Here is a 23,067-nt window from a genome sequence, read left to right on the forward strand (position 1 = left end):
TTATATTCGGGTCGACTTATACTCGAGTATATACGGTATGTCCCATAGCATTGAAATTGCTTGCAGGGGTGGGAGAGAATGTCTAGTACAAAGCATGTGACAAATTGAAACTGAAAGGAACCTCTTCTTTCAGGGTGGAGGGGCAGGCAGGGAGTTGAGTGAGAGAGTTATGCAGGCGATTTGCAAATTATTCTTAAAATACAGGTTGAAACTCTCTGAACTGGGATTCTCTGGTCCGGCAACATCTGTGGTCCGGCACGGATGTTGCGGGACCAGAGAATCCTGGTGGAGAGCCAGTGGCAATGAGCCCTGCAGCACTGGCAGGGGAGTTGGCTTCCCACAACAAGCTGATGGTGCCCAGCATGTGGTGGCAGGGCCACCCAGCAAGGTTGGGGGAGACAGTGCGTAGGTGCTCAGTGGATCCTGGAATCCCAACATGGTGCACACGCCTGCTCGGTGGGATTGGCATGGCAGCGGGCCCAGCAGGAGGTGGCGAACCAGCTGGGGGGCCAGCAGCTGAGCCAGGGTGCTAGTGGCAGGGGTCCAGCAATGACCTCCCTTGTCGGGTAAAATCCCTCATTTGGGACTAATCGGACCCCGAGGGTAGCATGGCCAATACATAATTTGTCATTTATTTTCATTCACAAAGTCTCTCACAAAAGCATTATTTCCTTACCAAAAGCAATCAAAAAGTCCTGAACTAGAGAGTATACTACAGAATTAAAATAGCATGTTGTTCCGGTTTGTGAGCTCAGTACCTGTACTTCAGAACATTGTTCTTTTTTCTCTGACTCTTGCTCTTAATTCTGGTGCAATTTTGTCCTGAACATATTCACAGTTTTGAACTTTGCCTTTCATGCTGTTTCATTCACTACCCATTAGCCAAGTATGTACAGAGTTGCCATCATTTGTGCTGCAATTTTGAGCGGCTGCTTATGCTGGTCAAAGCTCTGAAATACTGAATGAGGTACTTAGTGTTCTTGTTACTGAACCATAGGGACCTTTGTTCTGCTTTTTAGTGGACTGCTATTTATAGGCACTATGTACTCTATAGCAGCGGTTCTCAAACTCTTTGGGCTCCGGAGTCCTTTACATGGGTAAAAATTTATGCAGAGCCCCCAGTGGTCCACTGATTGTATGTGTTGTACCTATCGATGTTTCCAGTCTGTCAATCTCGCGGAGCCCTGTGTCCCTCCAGACAGCCAGCAGAGAATAAGGGTCCCTCAGGAGGTGGGATGAGCCCTGGAGAGGCCTAGGGCAGTGGTCCCCAACCTTTTGCGGCTGCAGGGTACCTGGGGCCTGCGCCTGGGGCACAAGAATGGCCTGGGCTGGCCCTGGTCACTCGGCGGGTGCACATAAATGTCCCGGCAGGCGCCATGGTACCTACAGGCACTGCATTGGGGACCACTGGCCTAGGGGATAGGGCATCAGTGTCTGGAGCACAGGGTGTGGTGGACTAGAGTCCCTGGCCCCCGCCCCCACCCCACCCCACCCAGGCAGCAGCCGGACAGCCAACACAGGCTGCTGCAGGGATCAAGCTGCCTCCCATATCAGGAAGGCAAGATAAGGGATACCCTGAATGTGGCGTGGGATGGGTTCTTGAGTGGACTAGGGGATAGGACATTTGCCTGGGAGCACAGGGTGGTGGGCTTGAGCCCAACCCACCCGGGGAGCAGTTGGCTAGCCAGCATAGGATACCCCAGGGATGGAGCTGGCTCTTGTATTAGTATGGCAGAATAAGAGACCCACTGAAGGTAGGGAGGTGGGTTAGGTTCTGGAATGGCTTAGGGTTAGGGTATTTGCCTGGGGAGCACAGAGTGGTGGTCTGGAGTCCTATCCACCCTGGGAGGAGCTGGACAGTAAACCCAGGCTTCCCTAGGGATGGAGCTGTCTCCAGCATTTGTGAAACAAGGTAAGGGACCTGCAGAGGGTGGGGTGGAGTGCGGTGGGATCTCCAGTGAACTCAGGGATAGGGCATCAGCCTCTGGAGAACAGGGTGGTGATGGCTTGATCTCATTCCCCTCCACCCATGTAGGCAGTGGCTGGGCAGCCAACACAGGCTGCCCCAGAGATGAGAGCTGGCGCCTGCATTAGGAAAGCAGGAGAAGGGCCTCTTTGAAGGTAGGTGGTGGGGTGGGTCCTTGAGGGGCATAGTGCACTTGCCTGGGGAGGGCAGAGTTGTGGTTTCAAGTCCCACCCTGGAAGTGGCCAGACAGCTGCCCAGGGATGGAGCAGCAGAGCCAAGGTAGGCCCAGTCCTGCCCCATCCCTGAAAGCAGCTGGCATGTACAGCAATGACTCCATGTGTTGCCCCTCATCTACAAGCACCAACCCCACAGTTTCCACTGGCCATGGTTCTCCATTATTGATCAATGCGAACTGCAGGAGCGATGTCTGCAAGCAAGGACAGCATATGGAGACCCCCTCCTCTGACCATATCAGGGGCTGCAGGGACATGCCAGCCTCCTCCAGGAGCACAGTTGCCAGAGGGATAATTACTCCAGCCATGACAGGCTCAGTGTTTTAGAACTCACTACTCAACTAATTAAATTTAAGTACAGGCAGTCCCCGACTTACGCGGATCCGACTTATGTCAGATCCGCAGTTACGAACGGGGCTGCCCCAGAGTACACGGACTGCAGGACCTCGCGGTCCTGCCGCCCGTGTACTCTGGGGCTTTCTCTGCGTCTCCCTGGTCTGCATACCAGGAAGACGCAGAGCTGCCCGAGCCCCGCCCCTATACCCCCCCCCCCCCCCCCGCGGCTTTGCAAAGCCGCGGGGAAGCCGGCAGCGGAGCAGTCCAGGCTCGGGCAGCGAGGCAGCCCAGGCGCACCTGGACTGCTCTGCTGCCGACTTCCCCGAGGCTTTGCAAAGCCGCGGGGGAGCTCGGGCAGCAGGGCACCCCAGGCGCGCCTGGGCTGCTCCGCTGCCGGCTTCCCCGAGGCTTTGCAAAGCTGCGGAGGAGGTCGGGCAGCGGGGCACCCCAGGCGCGCCTGGGCTGCTCCGCTGCCGGCTTCCCCGAGGCTTTGCAAAGCCGCGGGGGAAGCAGGCAGCGGGACAGCCCAGACGCCCCGCGGCTGTCCCGCTGCCGGCGTCCTCAGAGGCTTTGCTCCCCGCAAACCCCAGCAGACCAGGGAGACTGGGAGCAAACCCACGGAGGACCCAGGCGGCGGGACCGCGGTGCGTCTCGGTCCGCCGCCCGTGTCTTCCTGGTCTGCTGGGGTTGGGGGGGCGCAGCTAGTACGCTCCCCCCCCCCCCCCCCCAGCAGACTAGGCTTTTCTCCGGACGCCTGTGGCAGAGCAGCTGGGGTGCTGCCGGTTGGTCCCGCAGCGCCGCTCTGGGCACTACTGGTCCAACCCAGCAGCACCCCAGCTGCTCTGGTCCTGATTCAGCCGCTGCTGGTCAGTTTCAGCAGCGGCTGAATCAGGACCAGAGCAGCTGGGGTGCTGCTGGGTTGGACCAGTAGTGCCGAGGAGCGGCGCTACTGGAGCAACCCAGCAGCATCCCAGCTGCTCTGCCCCAGGCGTCCTGATTTAGCCGCTGCTGAAACTGACCAGCGCTGACTACAGGAAGCCCGAGGCAGAGTTGCTCTGCCCCGGGCTTCCTGGAATCCGCTGCTGATCAGTTTCAGCAGCAGCTGACTTGGGGACGCTTGGGGTTCTTAAGTTGATTCTGTATGTAAGTCAGAACTGGCGGTCAGTTTCAGCAGCGGCTGAATCTGGACGCCAGTTCCGACTTGCATACAGATTCAACTTAAGAACAAACCTACAGTCCCTATCTTGTATGTAACCCGGGGACTGCCTGTATAAGAGAGAAATGAAAGTTATGAAATGCACAGACTAGTCAAACACCAAAAAGAACCCACTTTGCAAGCAGTCAAAGTAGTAACAACACCCCACCCCCATGTACATGTTGGGTCAGGAGATGAGGGAAGGACGGTGTGTTTGTGAGAATGACAGACACACACACAGTGTGTGAGAGTGACAGAGATTTGCATTGGCAAGCTCTCTTCTTTCCCTTCTCTCTGTGTGGAGACAGGGTACAGGAGCTGGGGGGAAGCACACCCTGACATCATCACCCCCCTCTTTTCCCTCCCACACCCTTCATAGCAAGCAGGAGGCTCCCATGGGGCAGCTCCAAGGCAGAGTGCAAGAGTAGCAGGACAATGTGGTCAGGGGCAACTGAAGTGCCAGCACTTGATAGCTTCCCAGCCACACCAGTCAGAATCACCTGTCAGATGCTCGAAGATCTACTGGTTGATCTCGATCTCCTGGTTGGTGACCACCGGTATAAGAATTGTGATGGCTTTGTTCCTGTGGTGTACTAAGGAAGTCCAGAGACAAATTTGATCAGGAAGAGTCAAGGGTATTTAACTTCCAACTGGAGAGCAGAATAGTTTTCCATGCAGTATGGAGTCTACTAGGGTGCTAAGACTGGCAGGTGACGAACAAGGAAGGCTTAGAAAACTAATATCTATCAGAATCTATTCTGGATTTCTCACAAGTAATGTTACCCATTCAGGTGACTCATTCATGGGTCTTGTGATATTTTGAGGTTTTTTTATAAAGCTCCAGATGCTGAAATCAAATGATTGTATCTGAAACTGAGCTTTCATTTTTTTAAAATAGCTTTAGCCTGCCTTCTGTTGCTTTAAAAAAAAATCTTTAAAAACTGCATCTTAAAGACTTAAAAAACCAAAGGGCATGCAACACTTAATCAATATTGGGTTTTTATGTGACTTGACACTGAGTTTTAACACTTGATGTTGGCAATACTGCAAATGATCCCTCCCATTTAGTAGGATGCTTACAGTTATCTGGTTGTAGTTGAAACATTTTGTTTGCTATTTGCTAATGTGCAATTAGCCAAATGTAGTTAGAGCATCTCTTAAAAATGTGTAGGTAAACTGTATTTTTCTGGTGTAATTAGGCATCCAAGTGTAACATCATTTATAATTTTTAGCTGTATTGTGATCTCCAGAGCAATTAATTCAGGTGTAATATTCTGTCCTTTTTGATTTCCACAGATTCAAGAAACTTTCAAGGACCAATGCACCCAACAGCTCATGGAAGAAAAAATTCGTATCAAGACATCGTTGGTTTCTAAATTACCGAAATATGGAACGAAATCTTTAGGGAGCACCCTACAGCCAATCACAAATAGGACAGCTGTTACCTTGTCAGGGAATCCTCATAGCAGCCCTGGTAAAAATTGTATTAAGCACAATGGCACTGATAGCATGTCTTCCTTTTCTTTTAACTGGCAAAAATCAAATAAATATCAACTTGATAATCAAAGCGGTAGAGAATCTAACTCTGCTCAAAATTCCAGTGAAAAACTAGTCGATTCTGAGAAGTATTCTCCATCACAAGGAGGATTTGGTAAAGATGTGCTCACCACCTCTTCAATAGCATCAAAAGCAGCAAAACAAGTCAACATGTTTGTATCCTCTACAGAAGAATTAAACCAAAAGTCTTTGGTTGGACTGTCTAGTTCGGTGAAATTCACCAAAGGTACGTTATTTGGCAGAACTTCATTGTCTGGAGTCAGTTATCCAAAATCACGTTTATATGGATTTTATGGAAATAGGTCATCTGTAGACCTGCAGAGGTGTAAAATTAACTCCAGTGCCACCAAGACTAGTTCAGGAGAGAGTTTAGCACAATCAACAGATAACATTGCATCATTTTCTTCTGAAAAAATGGTTAGATCACAAAGCTTTTCACATTCTGTTCAGAATTCTTTCCTCCCTGCTGCATCCTTAACTAGATCACATTCCTTTAATAAAGCTGTAGATCTTACAAGGCCTTATCAAAAACAACACCTGGCTATTAGAGCATCTCAGAGGTCTATTCTGTTGTCCAGAAAAACACAACAGTTGGATGTAGCCAGTGGAAATGAACCTTTAAGGTATGGATTTACTAGGCCATACACTGGTATATCAACCTCTGGTTTAAAGAAGCTGCCAGTCTCAAATGGATCCAGGGCACCACCCTCTTTGGGCTATAGGATGGGTCGTCCTTCTTTACTGAAAACTAGTACACAGCAGTTTACTGGAAAGACCATTGTGGATGACAACAAAAGTACAACTACTGACATTTGTTTAGCAAAGGTCTCTGAGATTATAGTAGGTGTCAATGAAACCACTGAGAAAAAAGATATAGAAAATGATAGTCAAAAAATAGAATATGGTGAAGCCCTCCATGACAGTCCGGGAAACCATGGCTCAAAAGTCATATGTATGAATGATGATGTGGATGAAATATCCATATCTTCCTTATCCTCTTCTGAGAAGAATGACCTGAGTGAAGACTTCAGCGATGACTTTATAGATTTAGAAGATGCAAACAGAACAATGCAAGCAAAGCAAGAAGTCCCTGTTAAAGTACATAGATGTGCAACGCCAGTAGATCCAGTCATTTCTCTCCAAAAAAGTGAAAGGTCTCATTGTAACACCAATAAATGGCTGGATATCGATGTTTCTGGTAAATATTTTATTGCATTCTATTTTTTAACTTCCCTTTATGTCGAGGAAACACTTTGTTTAAAATACTAATCAGGTTTCAAGTATCCCTAATTGTATCTAACTCCTTGTAAAATAAAACTAATTTTTCTGTATTTTCAAATTAGTTGCTGCCTCGAGTTACATGTAAATTATTATTAGTAATAAATTATCCCAGGCCTTGGATATTGGATTTTCTGGTTGTCTATACAGACATGGAATACTACTCCATATAAGGTTTAAATTGAGTTTGTCTCCAAAAGAAAATCTCCCATCCTGTTTTAGGTACTTCAGAAGGGACAAACTGATGACTTTGGCACTTCATTTTTTTTATTTTTTTTTTTTAAAAAGAAAGTAATGGCCTTCACTTTTAGTTGATGGTTTTCAAGAGTGAATTGTGTGTGCTTATCTTTGACATTGAAGTAAACGTAGTATCAGTAAATCTCTAATTTATTTTATAATTCTGAAATACAAGATAGAAATTCAATGAAATGCTGATCCATTAAATGTTGTTTGCAGTCTAATGAAAACTCCTTACAGTAAAAACTGACAGACACTTCTCACTAAAGCTAAACATAGTTTAAAAATCTGCACCATTGGCATAACTCTTGTTGTTCTATTATTTTTCCATGGTATTACTTCATTTCTTTTTTGAGCTGTTGCGATATGCTAGGAAATATTCTTCTCCAAAAAGCTGATATTGCATCACAGACTGAGTCTGTGTGCATAAGTGACTGTTATCCTGCATGAGACTGAGAATCATGTGTTGCTTTGTCCTGATCTGCTCTCTTTCCTAAAACTGGGAGCACTGAACAGTTGTCTAATATAATATCCTAAACCTCTTCAGAGCACTTTTAACAAATAAATGTACTATACATGCTTATAAATTTATGGCGAGCTATTTGCCATAGGAATTATAACATCAAATTCACAAGGATAACATATGTTTATGTTTAGGAATTTACACAAACAATTTTAAGTTAAGGCTCCAATGGCAAACAAGTCCGCCTATATTGTACATGAATGTATAAGTCTCCAATATCCAAAAGAGATCCCAGTCCCTTTTCACATAGTTGTAACTTATATATATCTAGCACCGATAGAACGGAAGATATCCCAGGTGATAGCATCTACAAGGTGCTCCTAAGGGAAATCATAAGTTCTTCTTCGGGGATGTCCCCGCGGGTGCTCCACTATGGGTGCTGGGCTTGCCCCGGCGCCGCAGACGGAGACTTGTTGTTAGCAGTGTCTGGCCTGACCACGCATGTGCCACAGGCTCGCGGCTTTCGCGCTCTTTTTGTCGCGCGGTCCGGCCCCTCCGCCAGTTCCTCTTCACCGCCTCAGGCTGCAGACGCTTGTAACCGCGCTCCTCACTCCTTTGTATATAAAATTTCCTTTTCCTCCCTCTCTCCCCTCTTTCCCCATAAAGTGTTGAAAGAAACTTTTTTTTTTTTTTTTTTTAAGAGAGGAAGGACAAAGAAAGAACTATCGGGAGTGAAAGCGGAGACCGCTTACCTCCCGCCTCTCAGCTGTTCTCCTGTCAGCTTCTCCGTATATAGCTCCGTTCACCTTTTAAAAAAAAAAAAAAAAAAAAAAAAGACAGACTGTTGAGATAACAAGAACAAAGGATAGCTGACCAGAGCCATTACCAGGCTATCAGCCTTAACAACCACCTACTGTTCAAGAAAACAAAAGATAAAAAGCAGCGGACTGCCAGCGAATGTCAGGGACCGGCTTAAAAAAATGCGGCTCGTGCTGGGAGGCAATGCCAGCCTCGGACGGCCATGCAGAGTGTGTTCACTGCCTGGGGGAGTCTCACATCCCCCAAAAGTGTACCCACTGCTTAAGGCTCACCTCTAGAGGCAGGAAGGATAGGGTCAGGCGCCTCCGTATGTTCCTCTTTGAACAACTGCAGCAGGCTGACTCTAATCAGCAGCCTCATAAGCGCCGGGCTTCCTCCCCTACTCCGGGACTCCAGGAGAGAATGAGCCTGTCCCCAGCGAGGTCCCTGCCAGCTGCCTTTAATGGCAGGGAGAACCAGGCAGAGACACCTGGGACGACTGGCATTGTAAAGCCACGTCCCCCTGCCTCGGCGGCCACGGGAGTCTTCAAAGACGCCGGCTCCCCAGCCTGTATCAGCGCCGCCCCTTCTTCCTCCTCCGGCGCCGAGCGTGAGCCGGTGCCGAGAGTGACCTCGGACCCGACCACAGCACCGGCTCCGACACCGGCCCCGGCACCGACCCCGAGTCACTGTGCGGTGCCGGGCTGCACGGCGCCGACCCGTTCCGTGGCAGGCGCGCTGCCGATCGCTCCTGCCCCAGCGCACCAGCAGCCGACCAACTCAGCGGCTAGCGCTTCAGCGCATGCCGCAACTCAGCTACCCCAGAGCCCTGCTGCTCCCCATTCTCCACGCCGTCGCAGCTGCTCCCGCTCCCGCTTCTTCTCCCCGGCACGGTCCTCTCCTCTGCCGGCACTCCGATCCCCACGCCGGTCTCCTCATCAGTGCCGGTCTCCTCGTAGACTGCCCTCCCCATTTCTGGCTGCTGCATCTCCCCATCGCAGGCACCAGTACAGGCATCTCTCTGCCTCTCCTGCCTGTCCAGGGCATCACACCTCCGCTCCTGCTTGCCCTGCTCCCCGTACCATTATCTGTACGGCAGCCGCTCTAGCTTCCCCGGTGACCGTTCGCAGCGCCATGGCGCCTACCATCGCAACGACCGTGACTCGCGGCATTCCCATAGCCACTACTCTTACCGACCACGATCCGTCTCGGACTACGCTGCACGCAGGCGCTCTCCAACCCCGGCTCCCCTTACTTCAGAGCCGGAACATACTCCCTCCGTGCTCCATATCTCGGGGTCTTCCATTCCGGTTTCATCTTCTCCAGAGGATGCACTGAACCCCGACGACAGCTCTCATCCAGACGACCTCTGTTAATTCCAGGAATTACTTAAGCGGGTAGCTATTACACAGGAGATTCTGCTACAAGAGCTCAAAGATAAGCAGCATAAGCTCTTCAGGAATCTCCAACCCCGACATAGTTCACGCCTCGCCATCCCTCTCGACAAAGGCATCCTGGAACTCGCTGACGAGGTGTGGCATGCTCCAGCGTCAGCCCTTCCCACCAACAAAAGAGCCGACAAGAAATATTTCGTGCCACCAAAGGGCATGGAATTCCTCTCTGCCCATCCACAGGCTAACTCTTTGGTAGTTGACGCAGCTCAACAGAGATCTAGAGCCCCTCACCTCAAACACCAGGGCTCTGATAAAGACGTAAAGAGGCTCGACGTCCTGGGCAGGAAGGTATACACCTCAGCGACTTTACTCCTCAGAATCGCCAATTACTCGGTGCATCTCTCCAATCATACCTTCGACACATTCTCACGCCTCACTCCCCTCATGGATCACCTCCCCGATTCAAAAAGAGGGTTACACATCAGCGAGAACGTCCCTCCAGATGGCCATGGATGTGGCTGATACTGCTGCTCGTTCCGCCGCTACGGCTATTGTTATGCGTAGAGCTTCTTTCCTTCAAGCGGCAGGAGTTCCAAAGGAACTACAGACAAAAGTCGAGGACTTACCCTTCGACAAGGATAAGCTCTTTGCAGAGACCATGGACGCAATCCTGCGCTCCTCTAAAGACTCTCGGACAACCCTGCGAACTTTGGGGATGTATACGCCCCCCTTAAAGAGACGCCGGTACTCACCCTATCAGCGCAGATATGGTTACCCCTACACTAGACACCAGTGGCAACAACAGCACCAACAACAGAGGCCTTTTAACAACCAGCGTTCTCGCCAGAGGCCTCAACAGCGCCAAAACCTGACCGGCAGAAGGAACATGCCTTCCAACAGCAAGCAACAGATTTGATGTGTTGGTCGAGGGCGAGCACACAACCACAGGCAGCACCGTGAATCGTTCAACCCAGCTGTTTCACTGCCGTCTAAGACCCTTTCTACTTCAATGGGAAACAATCACCACGGACAAATGGGTCCTCGAGATTGTTCAGTTCGGCTATCCTATCTCTCTTATAGCCATCCCACCAACCACTCCTCCCACCCCGTCCCTCTTCAGGGACCCCTCTCACGAGACTCTCCTCAGACTAGAGGTCGACCGCCTTCTCTCTCTGGGTGCCATAGAGCCAGTTCCGAAGGACTTCAGGAACAGGGGTTTTTACTCTCACTATTTCTTCACCCAGAAAAGGTCCGGAGGCTGGCGTCCTATCCTAGACCTCCGTCGTCTGAACAAATATCTCAGAAAACAACGATTCAAAATGACAGTTAGCTGCCATAATCCCTATTTTAAATCCACAGGACTGGTTTGCCGCCCTCGACCTCCAGGACGCCTATTTCCACGTCCCTATTCACCCTGCTCACAGAAGGTTCTTGCGCTTCGTCGTGGCGAAGGACCATTTTCAATACAAGGTCCTCCCCTTCGGGCTATCTTCAGCCCCCAGGGTATTCTCAAAGGTCCTATCCGTGGTCACGGCCTTTCTCCAACGCCAAGGGGTGCTCATCTTCCCTTATCTGGACGACTGCCTGCTCAAAGGCGCTTCGGCACACGAGGTCTCTCACATGGTTCACCTCACGATGCAAGTCTTCCGATCGCTCGGATTCCTCCTCAACGAGCAGAAGTCCGTCTTGCATCCCACTCAGGACATCGAGTTCATTGGGGCCCATCTGGACTCACTCGCTGGCAGAGCGTTCCTACCGTTGCAGAGGTTTCAGGCCATCCAGGACCTCATTTGCACCATCACCATGAGCCCCACCGTTCTACTCATCACATGTCTCAGACTCATGGGCCACATGGCCGCCACAACGTACGTCGTGAAATACGCCAGACTACACCTGCGTGCCCTTCAGCACTGGCTGAGCCTCATATACCACCACACCAGATACGATCTTCACAGGCCCGTTACACCGCCACCGGCTGTTCTTTAATCATTCCGATGGTGGACCAGCCACACAAACCTGCTGTCGGGCGTACCATTTCACCCGCAGCAGCCTCTCCACCAAATCACAACGGATGCCTCCTTCCTAGGCTGGGGGGCCCACATGGGTTCCCTCTCGGTACAAGGCCAATGGTCCCTACAAGAAGCAAGGTTGCACATAAACCTTCTAGAGCTTCGTGCTATTTTCAACGCGTGTAAATCCTTCCTCGTCCACATTCGAAATACCACTGTGACGATACTTACAGACAATATCGTAGCCATGTACTACGTAAATCGCCAGGGCGGCGCTCGCTCCCGTTCCCTATGCACGGAAGCTATCCGCTTTTGGAACTGGTGCATTCGCCACGGGGTGACTCCTTTGGCATCCTACTTACCTGGCATCACAAACGTGACTGCAGACTTCCTCACCAGACACTTCCACTCAAAACACGAATGGGAAATGCACGACTGCATACTACGTGACATCTTCCAACGTTGGGGGACTCCCCGAGTGGACCTCTTCGCAACTCCCGCCAACGCAAAAGGCCACAAGTTTTGCACCAGAGTGGGCCTGGGCCGCGCATCTCTAGGGGATGCCTTCCTCGTGACTTGGCGCGGACCCCTCCTTTATGCATTTCCCCCCATACCTCATTCCCAAGGTCCTTCAGAAGCTGAAGGCGGACAGGGCTACGATAATCCTCATAGCCCCAGATTGGCCTCGCCAGCACTGGTTTCCATTCCTGCATTGCCTCTCTGTGCGGACACCGATCTGCCTTCCGCCTCTCCACGACCACCTCACACAAGCCCGAGGACGCCTGAAACATCCCCAGATACAAATGCTGAACCTAACAGCATGGTTCCTAACTGGCTGAACCCAGGTGAATCTCTCTGCTCTGCCGCAGTCCAAAACGTCCTAGTACAGAGTAGGCGACAAACCACGAGAAACTTACCTTCACAAGTGGCACGGATACTCCTCCTGGTGTACCTCGAACCACCACGATCCGACACGTCCGTCCATTTCCTCCGTACTGGGCTATGCACTGCATCTTAAAAAAAAAAAAACAAAAAAAAACAAGGGTCTTGCGTTAGCCTCCATCAGGGTGCACCTCACAGCAATATCGGCATTTACTTCACCTATAGATGGCGTTTCTATCTTCGCCCATCCTACGACTAAACGATTTCTCAAGGGCCTTACCAATATGGACCCACCACGCAACCCAGTCCCTCCTGTGTGGAGCCTGGACGTGGTACTCGACACCCTAATGAGGCCACTGTTTGAGCCTCTGGCGACCGTATCCTTACGATACCTCACTCTGAAAACGGTTTTCCTGCTCGCAATAACCTCTGCACGCAGGGTTAGCGAGCTTTCCGCCATGATGGCCATTCCACCATATACGATTTTCCGTAGCGATGGGGTAGTCCTACGATTACATCCGAGGTTCCTACCCAAAATTGTCTCCAATTTCCACGTTAATGAACCAGTCATCTTGCCAACCTTTTTCCCGAAGCCCCATGCCTCGCCACGGGACGTGGCCCTACATTCCTTGGACATCCGCAGGGCCTTAGCGTTCTACATAGATCGTACTAAACCGTTCAGGCTTACGGACCATTTATTCATCTCCCTGGCACACAGGTCAAAGGGTCAACGCCTATCTTCCCAGAGAATCTCCAATCTCGTAACGGCATGCATAGTGCAATCGTATGCAGCAAGAGGGTTGCCCCTTCCGTCCCAACCACATGCTCATTCCACTAGAGCCATGGCCACATCTACAGCATTCCACAGAGGCGTATCTCTGAAGGACATTTGCAGAACGGCGACCTGGTCCTCTCATGGGACCTTCGCTAAGCATTGTTTTATCTCTCTCTCTCTCATTCAGATGGGGCAGTGGCGACTGCGGTGCTCTCCACGGCGGATAAATAGGGTCTCCTTGCCCTCCTTCCGCTTTCGGCGACTACCGCTACGCAGTCACCCATAGTGGAGCACCCGCGGGGACATCCCCGAAGAAGAAAGCGAAGTTACTCACCTCCGGTGCAGTAACTGTCGTTCTTCGAGGTGGTGTCCCCGCGGGTGCTCCACTACCCGCCCTCCTCCCCGCTTTGGAGTCCTCTCTCTCTCTCTCTCTCTCTCTCTCTCTCTCTCTCTCTCTCTCTCTCTCTCTCTCTGCTTGTCTCTTACAGACTCCGAGGCGGTTTCGAGGAACTGGCGGAGGGGCCGGACCGCGTGACAAAAAGAGCGCGAAAGCCGCGAGCCTGCGGCACATGCGTGGTCCGGCCAGACACTGCTAACAACAAGTCTCCGTCTGCGGCGCCGGGGCAAGCCCAGCACCCATAGTGGAGCACCCGCGGGGACACCACCTCGAAGAACGACAGTTACTGCACCGGAGGTGAGTAACTTCGCTTTCCAGGGAGATGGCATGCCCCTTCCCCCAAGTAAATTGTATAAACCCCTTTATACACGCAACCAAAGGAGATAATCGATACCATTGGAATAGTACAGGATTTCTAAAACAAACTTGTTTAAATCCAGAAGCATTGGTTCAAACTAAGGAATAAATTCATGGTAGTTCTAGTTTCTCATATCTTTGGGTGAGTGAATGGCCCATTCAGAGGAAGTAGGGATGACAAGGGAAACAAACCCATTTCTTCTCCCCTTCCTGGTGGGAATGTGAAGACTACTTGGAGCGGAATATATATGGTTCTTCAAGTACTCCACAGATGGCTGTGGGAGGAACATTAAGCACAATTCAAGGCTAGTTTCATTAAAAGAGGCTCTGAACTCATGGTAGACTTCTGCTTACACTTGTCCCTTTTCCCATTCCCAACTTCCTGACATCTGTCTCTCTTGGGATTAGAGAGAGTTACATTTCTCTGCTTTTAATTAAACTCTTAGTGGGGGTTTGTTTTGGACTGCTTGTCTTTGAAAAACTGTTCTGTGTTGTTGGCCCTGTGCAGGTTTCCTGTAAATAGAACAAAAATGGCAACTCATTATTTCTGATCCTTGCTATTTAAGAAAAGTTCAGAAAAAATTAACTCTGCCACATGTAAATTCCTGTAAACATGGACATATAAAGTCAGTTCAATTATAGTATTATTACAGAAATGTATAGGGAATATGTAACTTAGCCTAATATAATCAGTGTCTGTAAAGTCGGGTGGGGGTTGGTTTTGTTTTTGTTCTTTGTAGAGGAAGGTTGCTATAGTGCTTGGAAAACAACCTTCAGATACTTGGCTTTTAATTTTGTTTACATCAAAATAAATTATTTGGCACAGCTATTAATTTGTTTTAATGTCCCATATCCTTCCATTAATTAATGGGCATCTCGCTGGACAAGATTTCCTTAAGAAGTATTGCTATTCTGCCATTTGAAAGTTGGTCTGTCTGGGTCCGACATATTTGGTAATTCACAGTTTTTTAAGAAATATTTCTTACTCTGTTAGAATTGTTACAGAGCTGGAATAGGAAAAATATTGGGGGATGGTAGAAGGTACTTGTGAGTATATTGAGTTTATAACATCTTAAGAGCAGGAGAGGAAAAGTTACGTTATTTTTTTTCCCCCTAGACTTTTCATTTTCATTTCTACCACTTCCATTCAGATCACTTTACATCAGGCCTAGGCAAAATACACTTTACGGGCCGGATCCAGCCGACTAAGCCACTAGATCCAGCCCGTGGATGCAGCAGGGAGCCTCAGGCAGACTCCTTCCTTGCCCCGCACGTCCCCTCCAACACCGCTTAGAAAAGCTGCTGCCATAGCCATTTCTTTCTCTCAGTTGTGAGCCTGAGGGCGGAGTGGTGCTTACACTCTGCTCCCACCCCAGTGCAGTCCTGTTGATAGCATGTGAAGCACCACTCCCCACCTCCTCTCAGGCTCTTATTTACCAACGCACATGGACCTTGCAGCCAGTACAAGGGCGGATCAGGCAGGGAAGCTGCCTGAGAACTCTGCTGGGCTTCTGTCCATGAGTCAGTCAGTCTCCTGGCCATAGCCTGCCTCTGGCACCCACGCGTCTCCCTGCCCCCAATCCTTTGCCCCCTCATTCTTGCCCCTCTACCCCACATAAACCAGTCCCTCAATCCCATACTCCCATCCATATCCTGCACCCCAATACCCCGACCAAAGTCACAACCCTCTCCTGCCCTAGTCACAACCCCCTGTACCCTTCCTACACCCCAGTCCCCTGCTGCAGGTCACAACCACCTCTTGTCCTAGGACCCAATCTCCTACCTTGCGTCACAACCCAAACCCCAGCACCCAGCCCAGTGCCCCAGGTCACAACTACCTCCTTCACCCAAACTCCTTCCCAGATCTCACACACCATTCTGCACTCCAATCCTTTACCCCAAGCTCCCTTCTGGACCCAACCTTCATCCCAGACCCTGCCCCTCCTCCATTAACGTCATGGAAGAGTGCAGCCATTGACCACTTTCCAGAATCTTGGTGTGGCCCCACATCAAAAATTATTGTCCACCCTTGTTTTACATGCCAATGTCACAGAACATAAATATTTAATTTCAATCTAAATTCTTTGGATTTTGACCATTTTTCTTTTTATTTAAGCTATAGCTGACAAGAATGAAAGCACAAAGCATACTATTGGGAACAACTTGATTTCTCCTGACATGGACTACAGAGGTGGCTCATCTTTAGAACTTTCTCCATCTGATAGTTCCGATGGAACATATATGTGGGATGAAGAAGGTTTGGAGCCCATTGGGAGTGTCCATCCATGTGGAAGTTATGAATCTTCAGAAATGAACAGCATAGTATGTATATGTTCTTAAAGCTTTTTGAGATTGTTAGCTTAGTATTTTACAGACAGTGTTAATTTTCATTGAATTCTTACATTTTCTCATTACTCCTTAGTATATATTTTACAAAGATATAAACTACACTAGAAACTCTGAGCCCACCTAACAATAAATGACCGACAATAAGAATATTTTATTCCAGTTATCTGAATTCCCTTTGTATGAAAGCCCTAGCTATCCAAATCCACAGTGTATTCTTCATGTAGTCCTGTGTTAGTTCATAGCACTTCTGTTTATCTGAATGCTTGGGTTTTGAAAATTGTCAGATGCCCACCAAATGTCGATAAATGAGTGTTGTATAGCTAATTGCATTTAAAAATAATTAGTGAAATATTTAGTATCTCCTTACTCCTGAAACTGTGGACTGAGTTGATTAGAGTATCACCTTCCTCTTCCAATGTGATGCTAAAGGAATAGCAATGGGATTATTTTCCTCCAATTAGCATGTACAATATTTCCTGTTAGCCTAGGAGCATAGAGGATGCATAGTTGTTCTCAACTCCTTCAGCCTAAGGTTTGTCCTAGGGAAGAGGAATAATGGGTTTCTCCAGCCTACCAATCGATTAAATAAATTCCTTTAAACCTATACTTCATTTCACTGTCAGCAAGTTTTCTAGATTATAGGATACCTGTTTTGGAGACAAACTCTAGCTCCTCAGTAGGACAGAGCTTTAATATCTTTAGAGTTTTTGTGTATGAAATGGGCACCTACAGTTCTTGGCTGCTTGCTATGTAGTAGGAGGGAACATATGCCTTCATCTGAGACTCCATTTCCAGAGTAGGTGCAGGTGGCTTGCTGGTAGTATGGTTCTTACCTGTTTTTTGTCTCAATCTGAAATGTTGTTCAGTCTTAGGGGAAGAGTTAAGCAACACTGCTGACTCTTTTTACTTACGTTTAAGGAGCCAACATCTGATTTCCTAGAGGGCTACAGAGGCATTTCACAAGCTTTACATTATTTTTGACAAATGTTTGTTCAAGATGCAGTGTTTTGCTCATCCTTTGCTTCACAGCTGATCCCATCCAGAAGAAGTTACTTTTTCTGGCTTACTGAACTATGGACAAATGTAACTTGCATGAATTTTCCTCCATGTAGGAGAGTATGTGCACAAATGTAGTTAGTATCCACTGGCAAATAAAAATGAAAAACAAAATCTAGCATATTTTTGTAGCAATATCACCAATATGGGTACAGTTTTTAATGTTAAAACAAATTCAGAAACTGCAACCAGATAATCATCTTTGAGTCTGACTTAGTCATACTACAGAAAGTAAGCAGGATCAGTCTTGATCAATGCTGGGAGGGGAGTCCTCTAGGGAAGGCTTGTGTATTGAAGTGGTGTTGGTACTAAGAAGCTGGTAATGCTGCATAGTCAGTGCTCTACTCTGGTTCTGTGGACGACTGCAAATGAAAGGTATCATCTTGTCAGAGACTATAAGTGTGGGTATCTCCTCTTTTGGATCAAGGTGTTAGGTACAAGGGCTGTGTAAGTTTGACAACCACTTCTGGTTTCCTGTTTGTATGCAGCAGGTGTTCAGATCATTGCCCACTTGAGATAACTAATTTTGTTCTTCCTTCTTTTGTTTTCCCTTAATCAATTTTGGACTGCTACTTTTCTGAGTGCTCTTGGAGAAGCATTTCTTTGGTTCCAGGTTGATGGTTGTCGATGCCATTGTAGGATTTTGAAATTTTCTCAGTTCTGCTGATCATTGTTATTGGCAGAGGCAGATGAAAAATCCAAGTTGAAATATGGTGCATGAAGTTGGAATAAAATGTCATGACTGATCAGTATATCAGGTGTTCCTGATTCCTGGGAGGAGAATGTGCTGCTTGTAGTATTATAGGTTCTTCATTTTATATGAGATGGGAGAAATATTTTAATACTTTGATACAGGAAGCAGTGAGAGATCTTCCTAAAATTGTCTTTCAGACTAATATGAATGTACATAAAGGCTTTGATCTCCTTAGATAAATTGCTGAATAAATGTGAAGAATCTGACTGTAGTTTTTATATTTTAATTTGGTTCATTTCTCTTGTTTTTGAAATGTTAATGTTAATAAATGATTTACACAAATGGAAATCTTTTGCATCACTCAGTTCCCTCTCTGGCTGGACATTCACCAGTCTGTTGTGTTTGAAGACCTCCCTCATTGTACCCTACATGCTCTTTAAGCTTCCTGAGTGTGAACAGAGTTCAGACTTGGGATGTAAGAGTTTAACCGGTTAACCTTACCAGTTAAGCCCAGGAGTCCAGCCCAGTCCACGGCCTATGGCTGGGTTCTCTCACTCTTGGCATGCAGGTCCTATGTCTGGCATTCTCTGGTCAGACCCAACAGTTCAGGTGCCTAATTCTTGATCGCTGTCTTTCCTATAGTTTAAGTAGTGATGTTAGGGTATGGTTGAGTAAATGATCAGAAGATAAGACTGGACTTATCAGTTAATCCTATTGACTATGCACACTTTGCTTCCCCTTGCTCCTGCTGTATCAGTCAGCAATGGGGGCAGGGTGGGAGCTAGTGCCCAAGGGGAGCTGACTTTTAAGCTGGCTCCCAAAGATCACCCAATCCTGAGGAGTCGACTGCCTCTGATAGGCAGCAGCACAGAGAGCGAAGGGGGCAGGCAGGAGCTGGTACATGTGAGGAGCCATCTTTTAAGCCAGCTTCCAGTGAGCACCAGCTTTGCAAAGCTGCCTGTCTCCCCTGCCCCCATACTGCTGCCTCTGTATCGGCAGCAGCACAGGGGTGGGGGACAGGCAGGATGCTGACACAACCCTGCCTGCGGGGAGCTCAGGCTCCCCACAGACAGAGGGTGCTTAGGGATGTTAATGATTAACTGTTAATGGATGAGGCTTACCAGTTATGGTTAACTGGTGGGGGCTGGAGCAGCCCCCTTCCTGCCATGGACAGGTGGCCGACCTAGCACAGGTTGGGCGGGGGGGGGGGGGGAGGGAGCAGTGCTGTAGCCCAGCTGGAGCTGCTCTCATCCACAGGGGCCTGGTCCAGGGCACACTGCAGAGAGGAGCACTTCAGTCTAGCCAGATCAGTCCCCATCTGCTAAGCTCTGTTTAATCAGTTAACTGGTTAAATGTAACATTTAACCAGTTAACAAATTAAACAGGATTTTACATCCCTAATAAACACACCCAGTGTTTTTTTTTGTGGCAGTGCTGCCTGGTACACAGTACCGGCACCTCCCGTCAGAGCTCAACAACTTTTCCCCTGGAGTAACCGCGCATTTTTTTTTTTTGTTAATTAAAAAAAAAAAAAAAAAAAAAAAGCAAAGCACTTAACACACCTATATGCATTTCCTCTGCCTCAGTTTTCTCACTACTCTGGAAAGTTTCTTGGGCTTTGACATAGTCCTCTGGAATAGTCTCAAGCAGCTTCTCTTCATAATCTTGGAGTCTTGCCTTGGTCAGGTTGATTTCTCTACACACTACTGGTCGCACCTACTATGAAAGCATGTCCCTCTGTTCTGTCTAAGGCTTCTTGTGTGACTCAGTTCCTTGAGTTTGTCACCACTTGATTTCTTAGTTCTGTTGATGAGAAGTTTCTACTTTGTCCCTGCACAGAAATTGGAAGAACTAGTTTCTTCCATTTACAGCCAACTAACTCTCTCCAGGTATTTCCATCTGAATAAATGGCCATTAAGTTATATTAACTGGCTGTTGTGCCTGGTCTGGCAGAAATGTGCTACAGCCAGTGTCAGAAAATGGGGGATTGCACATCCTTTTAGAGGTTTTCTATGATACCACAATTTCATAACTTCATAACATCCACCAGAATTCATAAATTGTACATAGATTTTCCCCAACTAGACACATTTAAACCAAAAAATGAGCTCATATGAACCATTTATATATTTAGTTCAGTGGATTACATGAATATCTGATCAAATCCCTCTTTAAAACAACTAGAAGTGAGTTTTAACCATCCCTTTTACTTGCTACAGCTGCTGATCTTCACTGCACAGACAGCACTGATGTACCAATCCTGTCCTTTTTTTATTTATTTCAGTGAGAAAATGTATGCCTCAAAAGCCAGTTCTGGTGCTATCAATATCACAGGGAATGTTTAAAAACTTTGTAGTCTCATATGTTCAGCAGTACAGTTTGCCAGGGTATTTTACACTAACTTCAGTGTCCTGCAATTTTTTTTTCATGGGAGCAGGTGTTGACCAAGGGTAGGCGATAATTTTTGATGGGGGGGCCCACTTCAAGTGGTCAAGGACTGCACTCTTCTATGGAAGAGGCATAGGTGTGGGAGGGGGTTAGGTGCAGAAGGGAGCTAGGGCTAGGAGACTGGGGTGCAGAAGAGAGTATGGGGTCTGAGAAGAATCTGGGCAAAGGAAAGGATTGTGATCTAGGGCAGGGGCTCCTCAGTTAACGTGCATGGTTACACACAGCTTCCACCACCACGCTGCAGCTGCTGGGTTGGATCCAGCAGTTCACTTGAATGGGTCACTTGATGGAACAGTATGACAAGAAACCTTATCATATTCATCTGTGTTTTCAAAAGGAGAATGTAGCCTCTTTACCAGGGTTGGGCAAAAAGACTTCCATGGGCTGGATTTAGCCTGACTAGTGAATTGATCCGGCCTGCAGAAGTCCTGCCAATCCTCCTCCCTCCACCCCTAGGCCCTGTTTGGCCTAGGGGAAGTCTCCTTCTGCGCTGTAAAGGGGCTTGGCACTTAGTCAACCTCCAGCTGCTGCTCAGCTGGCAGGTGACTCTAAGCATGGTGCATCCTTGCACGATGGGGACAGACTTTGCATACTCCCTCCACCCCCAAGCCCTAATTGACTTGGGGGCAGGGGAAAAGGAAGTGTGCAAAGTTTCCTCCCACCACCAAGGGTACAGGGTGGCAAGAGGGAACCACCAGCTGTTCAGAACAGCTGTTGGTTCTCTGCGAGGGAGGAGGGGGAGGCAAGGCAAAGATTTCACATGCTCCCCCACCCACAAACTGATCAGGATCTGTGAGTGGGAAAGCACGGAAGTGTCCTGGCCCTGTCCCTTCCACCTGAGGCTCTGCCCTTTCTGAGGCAGCCTGGGGCCGCTTCAAAAATTTCTGAAGTGGCCCCCAGTCAAAAATTATTGCCCACCCCTGCACATTACTAGTTCTGTAGTCCCTTTCAAAAGAACAGAGTTCAAAGTTTTATAGATGTGATGTTGTAAATGAAGTCCTTTTGTATGACAAGGTCTGTGTGTAATGAGGGTCTACTGGCTCTTAAAGTGTAGAGAGAGCCAGAAAACCTTGTTTTGGAACCTGAAATGAGTAAAGGCCCAGAGAGGAAGATGGGAAAAGGTCCTAGGGAATTGGGAGAAACCCCAATATGCCCAGGATCAGGAACCCTATAGTCTTAAGGTGGGGTGAAGTCCTCCTCTTTTCCAGACACTTAGGAGGCAATCTGTAGAAGAAGGCAGTATGTAGGTTCCCTTCTCCCTCAGAATAGGGTAGATACTAGGAAGAGATACTGGCTACAGCCAGAAGACTAACCTCTTAGGAAAATCAGCTGTGAGAAACAGCTCAGCAAAGAGCAGGCTCTGGCAGGGGCAGAACTCTGTGTAGATGACAGAAGAGTCAAAAATAAGTATGTATCTTTGGATCGTTGTAATGGGCTTCATTTGTGAGAACATGTGGAGCTGTTGGCTGGTATAAAACCAGGCTGAAGTAGATGGGGCATCTGTTTGTTATAAGAGGCCCCCAAGCGGGAGAGCAGAGGAAAGCTGCTGCAAAGTGACCTCTAGCTGTGAGGGCCTACTCATGATGTGGAAGGCCATTATGCTGTAATTTTACTAATAACTGAACAGGTGAACAAGAGAAGCATGGGCATTTGCAACCCTTCCCCAAGACCATGCAGAGCACTGAGCATTTTATGCTCAGCCTCTGTAGCCTTCCTTTTCCAGTTGCCCTGTTTGCTAGCACAGAATTTGGGAATCACAGTTCACGTTTCTGCATGCTGCTGTAGTATGGGACTCAGGAAAGAGATAATGGCTGGGGAGGCGTAGAGTTTCTAGGCACTGAAAACCACCCAGTAAGCTGGGGAGTTTGTTGGCACAGGGTATGTTTCCCTCTTGATTTGCTTAGCTCTTCAGACTGTGCTAGTGTTTATCTGCTGGAGACTCTGTAGTACTAGAGAACACCCAGGAACTGTTCATTCCTTTCGCTCCCCTCCGCTAGATATGTGAAAGTGTAACTAGTTAACTGATTAGCCTTGGCCTGAGCTCATCAGTTAACATTCATGGTTACACACAGCCTCCCTGAATGCACGGGGGTCGGGCTTAAAATCTAGTTCCCTGTGTGCATCGACTCCCAGGCTAGCCACCTGCCATCCCACATGTAACCGCTGAAATTTTTAGCAGTTACACAGTTACTTAATTATATGAATTTTAACATCCCTACACCCAGCCACCCTGTCTAGGCTTCTGGGGGCCTGTTCCCTTCCCCCAACTACCAGGAGCCTGTTCTCTCCCCCCTGTCGTGCTATGGCCAAAGACCGTGTGTGTGTGTGTGGCGGGGGAGGGATTTGGGGCAGGACGGCTACTTAACTCAGTGTGCTGGCAGGCAAGATGGTGGAGACCCAGCTAGGGTTGCCAGGTGTCCGGTGTTCACCTGGACAGTTCGGTATTTGTGGGCTTGGTCCGGCAAAAAAACCCCGGAAATACTGGACACGTGAAATGTCCGGTATTTCCTGTTTCTCTTGGATGGAACTTTTTAAGGTTGCCAGGTGTCCTGTATTCTACCGGACAGTCCGGTATTTGCGCTCTTTGTCTGGTTAAAAAAAAATCAGAGAATACCGGACATGTGGAATGTCCGGTATTCTCGG

General features: G+C 48.3%; 1 protein-coding gene across 13 annotated transcripts in view; it reads left to right on the top strand.

Moving 5' to 3' along the window:
- Window positions 1–23,067, top strand: part of CCSER2 (coiled-coil serine rich protein 2) — a 223,120-nt gene that overhangs the window by 31,349 nt on the left and 168,704 nt on the right. For 12 of the 13 annotated variants that reach the window (XR_012905578.1, XM_075934839.1, XM_075934840.1 and 9 more), the window contains 2 exons: window positions 5,027–6,485; window positions 15,994–16,199. Coding sequence is in view for 12 of the 13 variants with exons in the window: in XM_014576094.3 (XP_014431580.2) it covers window positions 5,027–6,485; window positions 15,994–16,199 (1,665 nt within the window). In the remaining variant the exon portion in view is untranslated. The remainder of the gene's footprint in view (window positions 1–5,026; window positions 6,486–15,993; window positions 16,200–23,067) is intronic. The other variant, XM_075934845.1, reaches the window with a different exon arrangement.

The sequence above is a fragment of the Pelodiscus sinensis genome, chromosome 8, assembly GCF_049634645.1.
Source record: "Pelodiscus sinensis isolate JC-2024 chromosome 8, ASM4963464v1, whole genome shotgun sequence".
Taxonomy (NCBI): Eukaryota; Metazoa; Chordata; order Testudines; family Trionychidae; genus Pelodiscus; species Pelodiscus sinensis.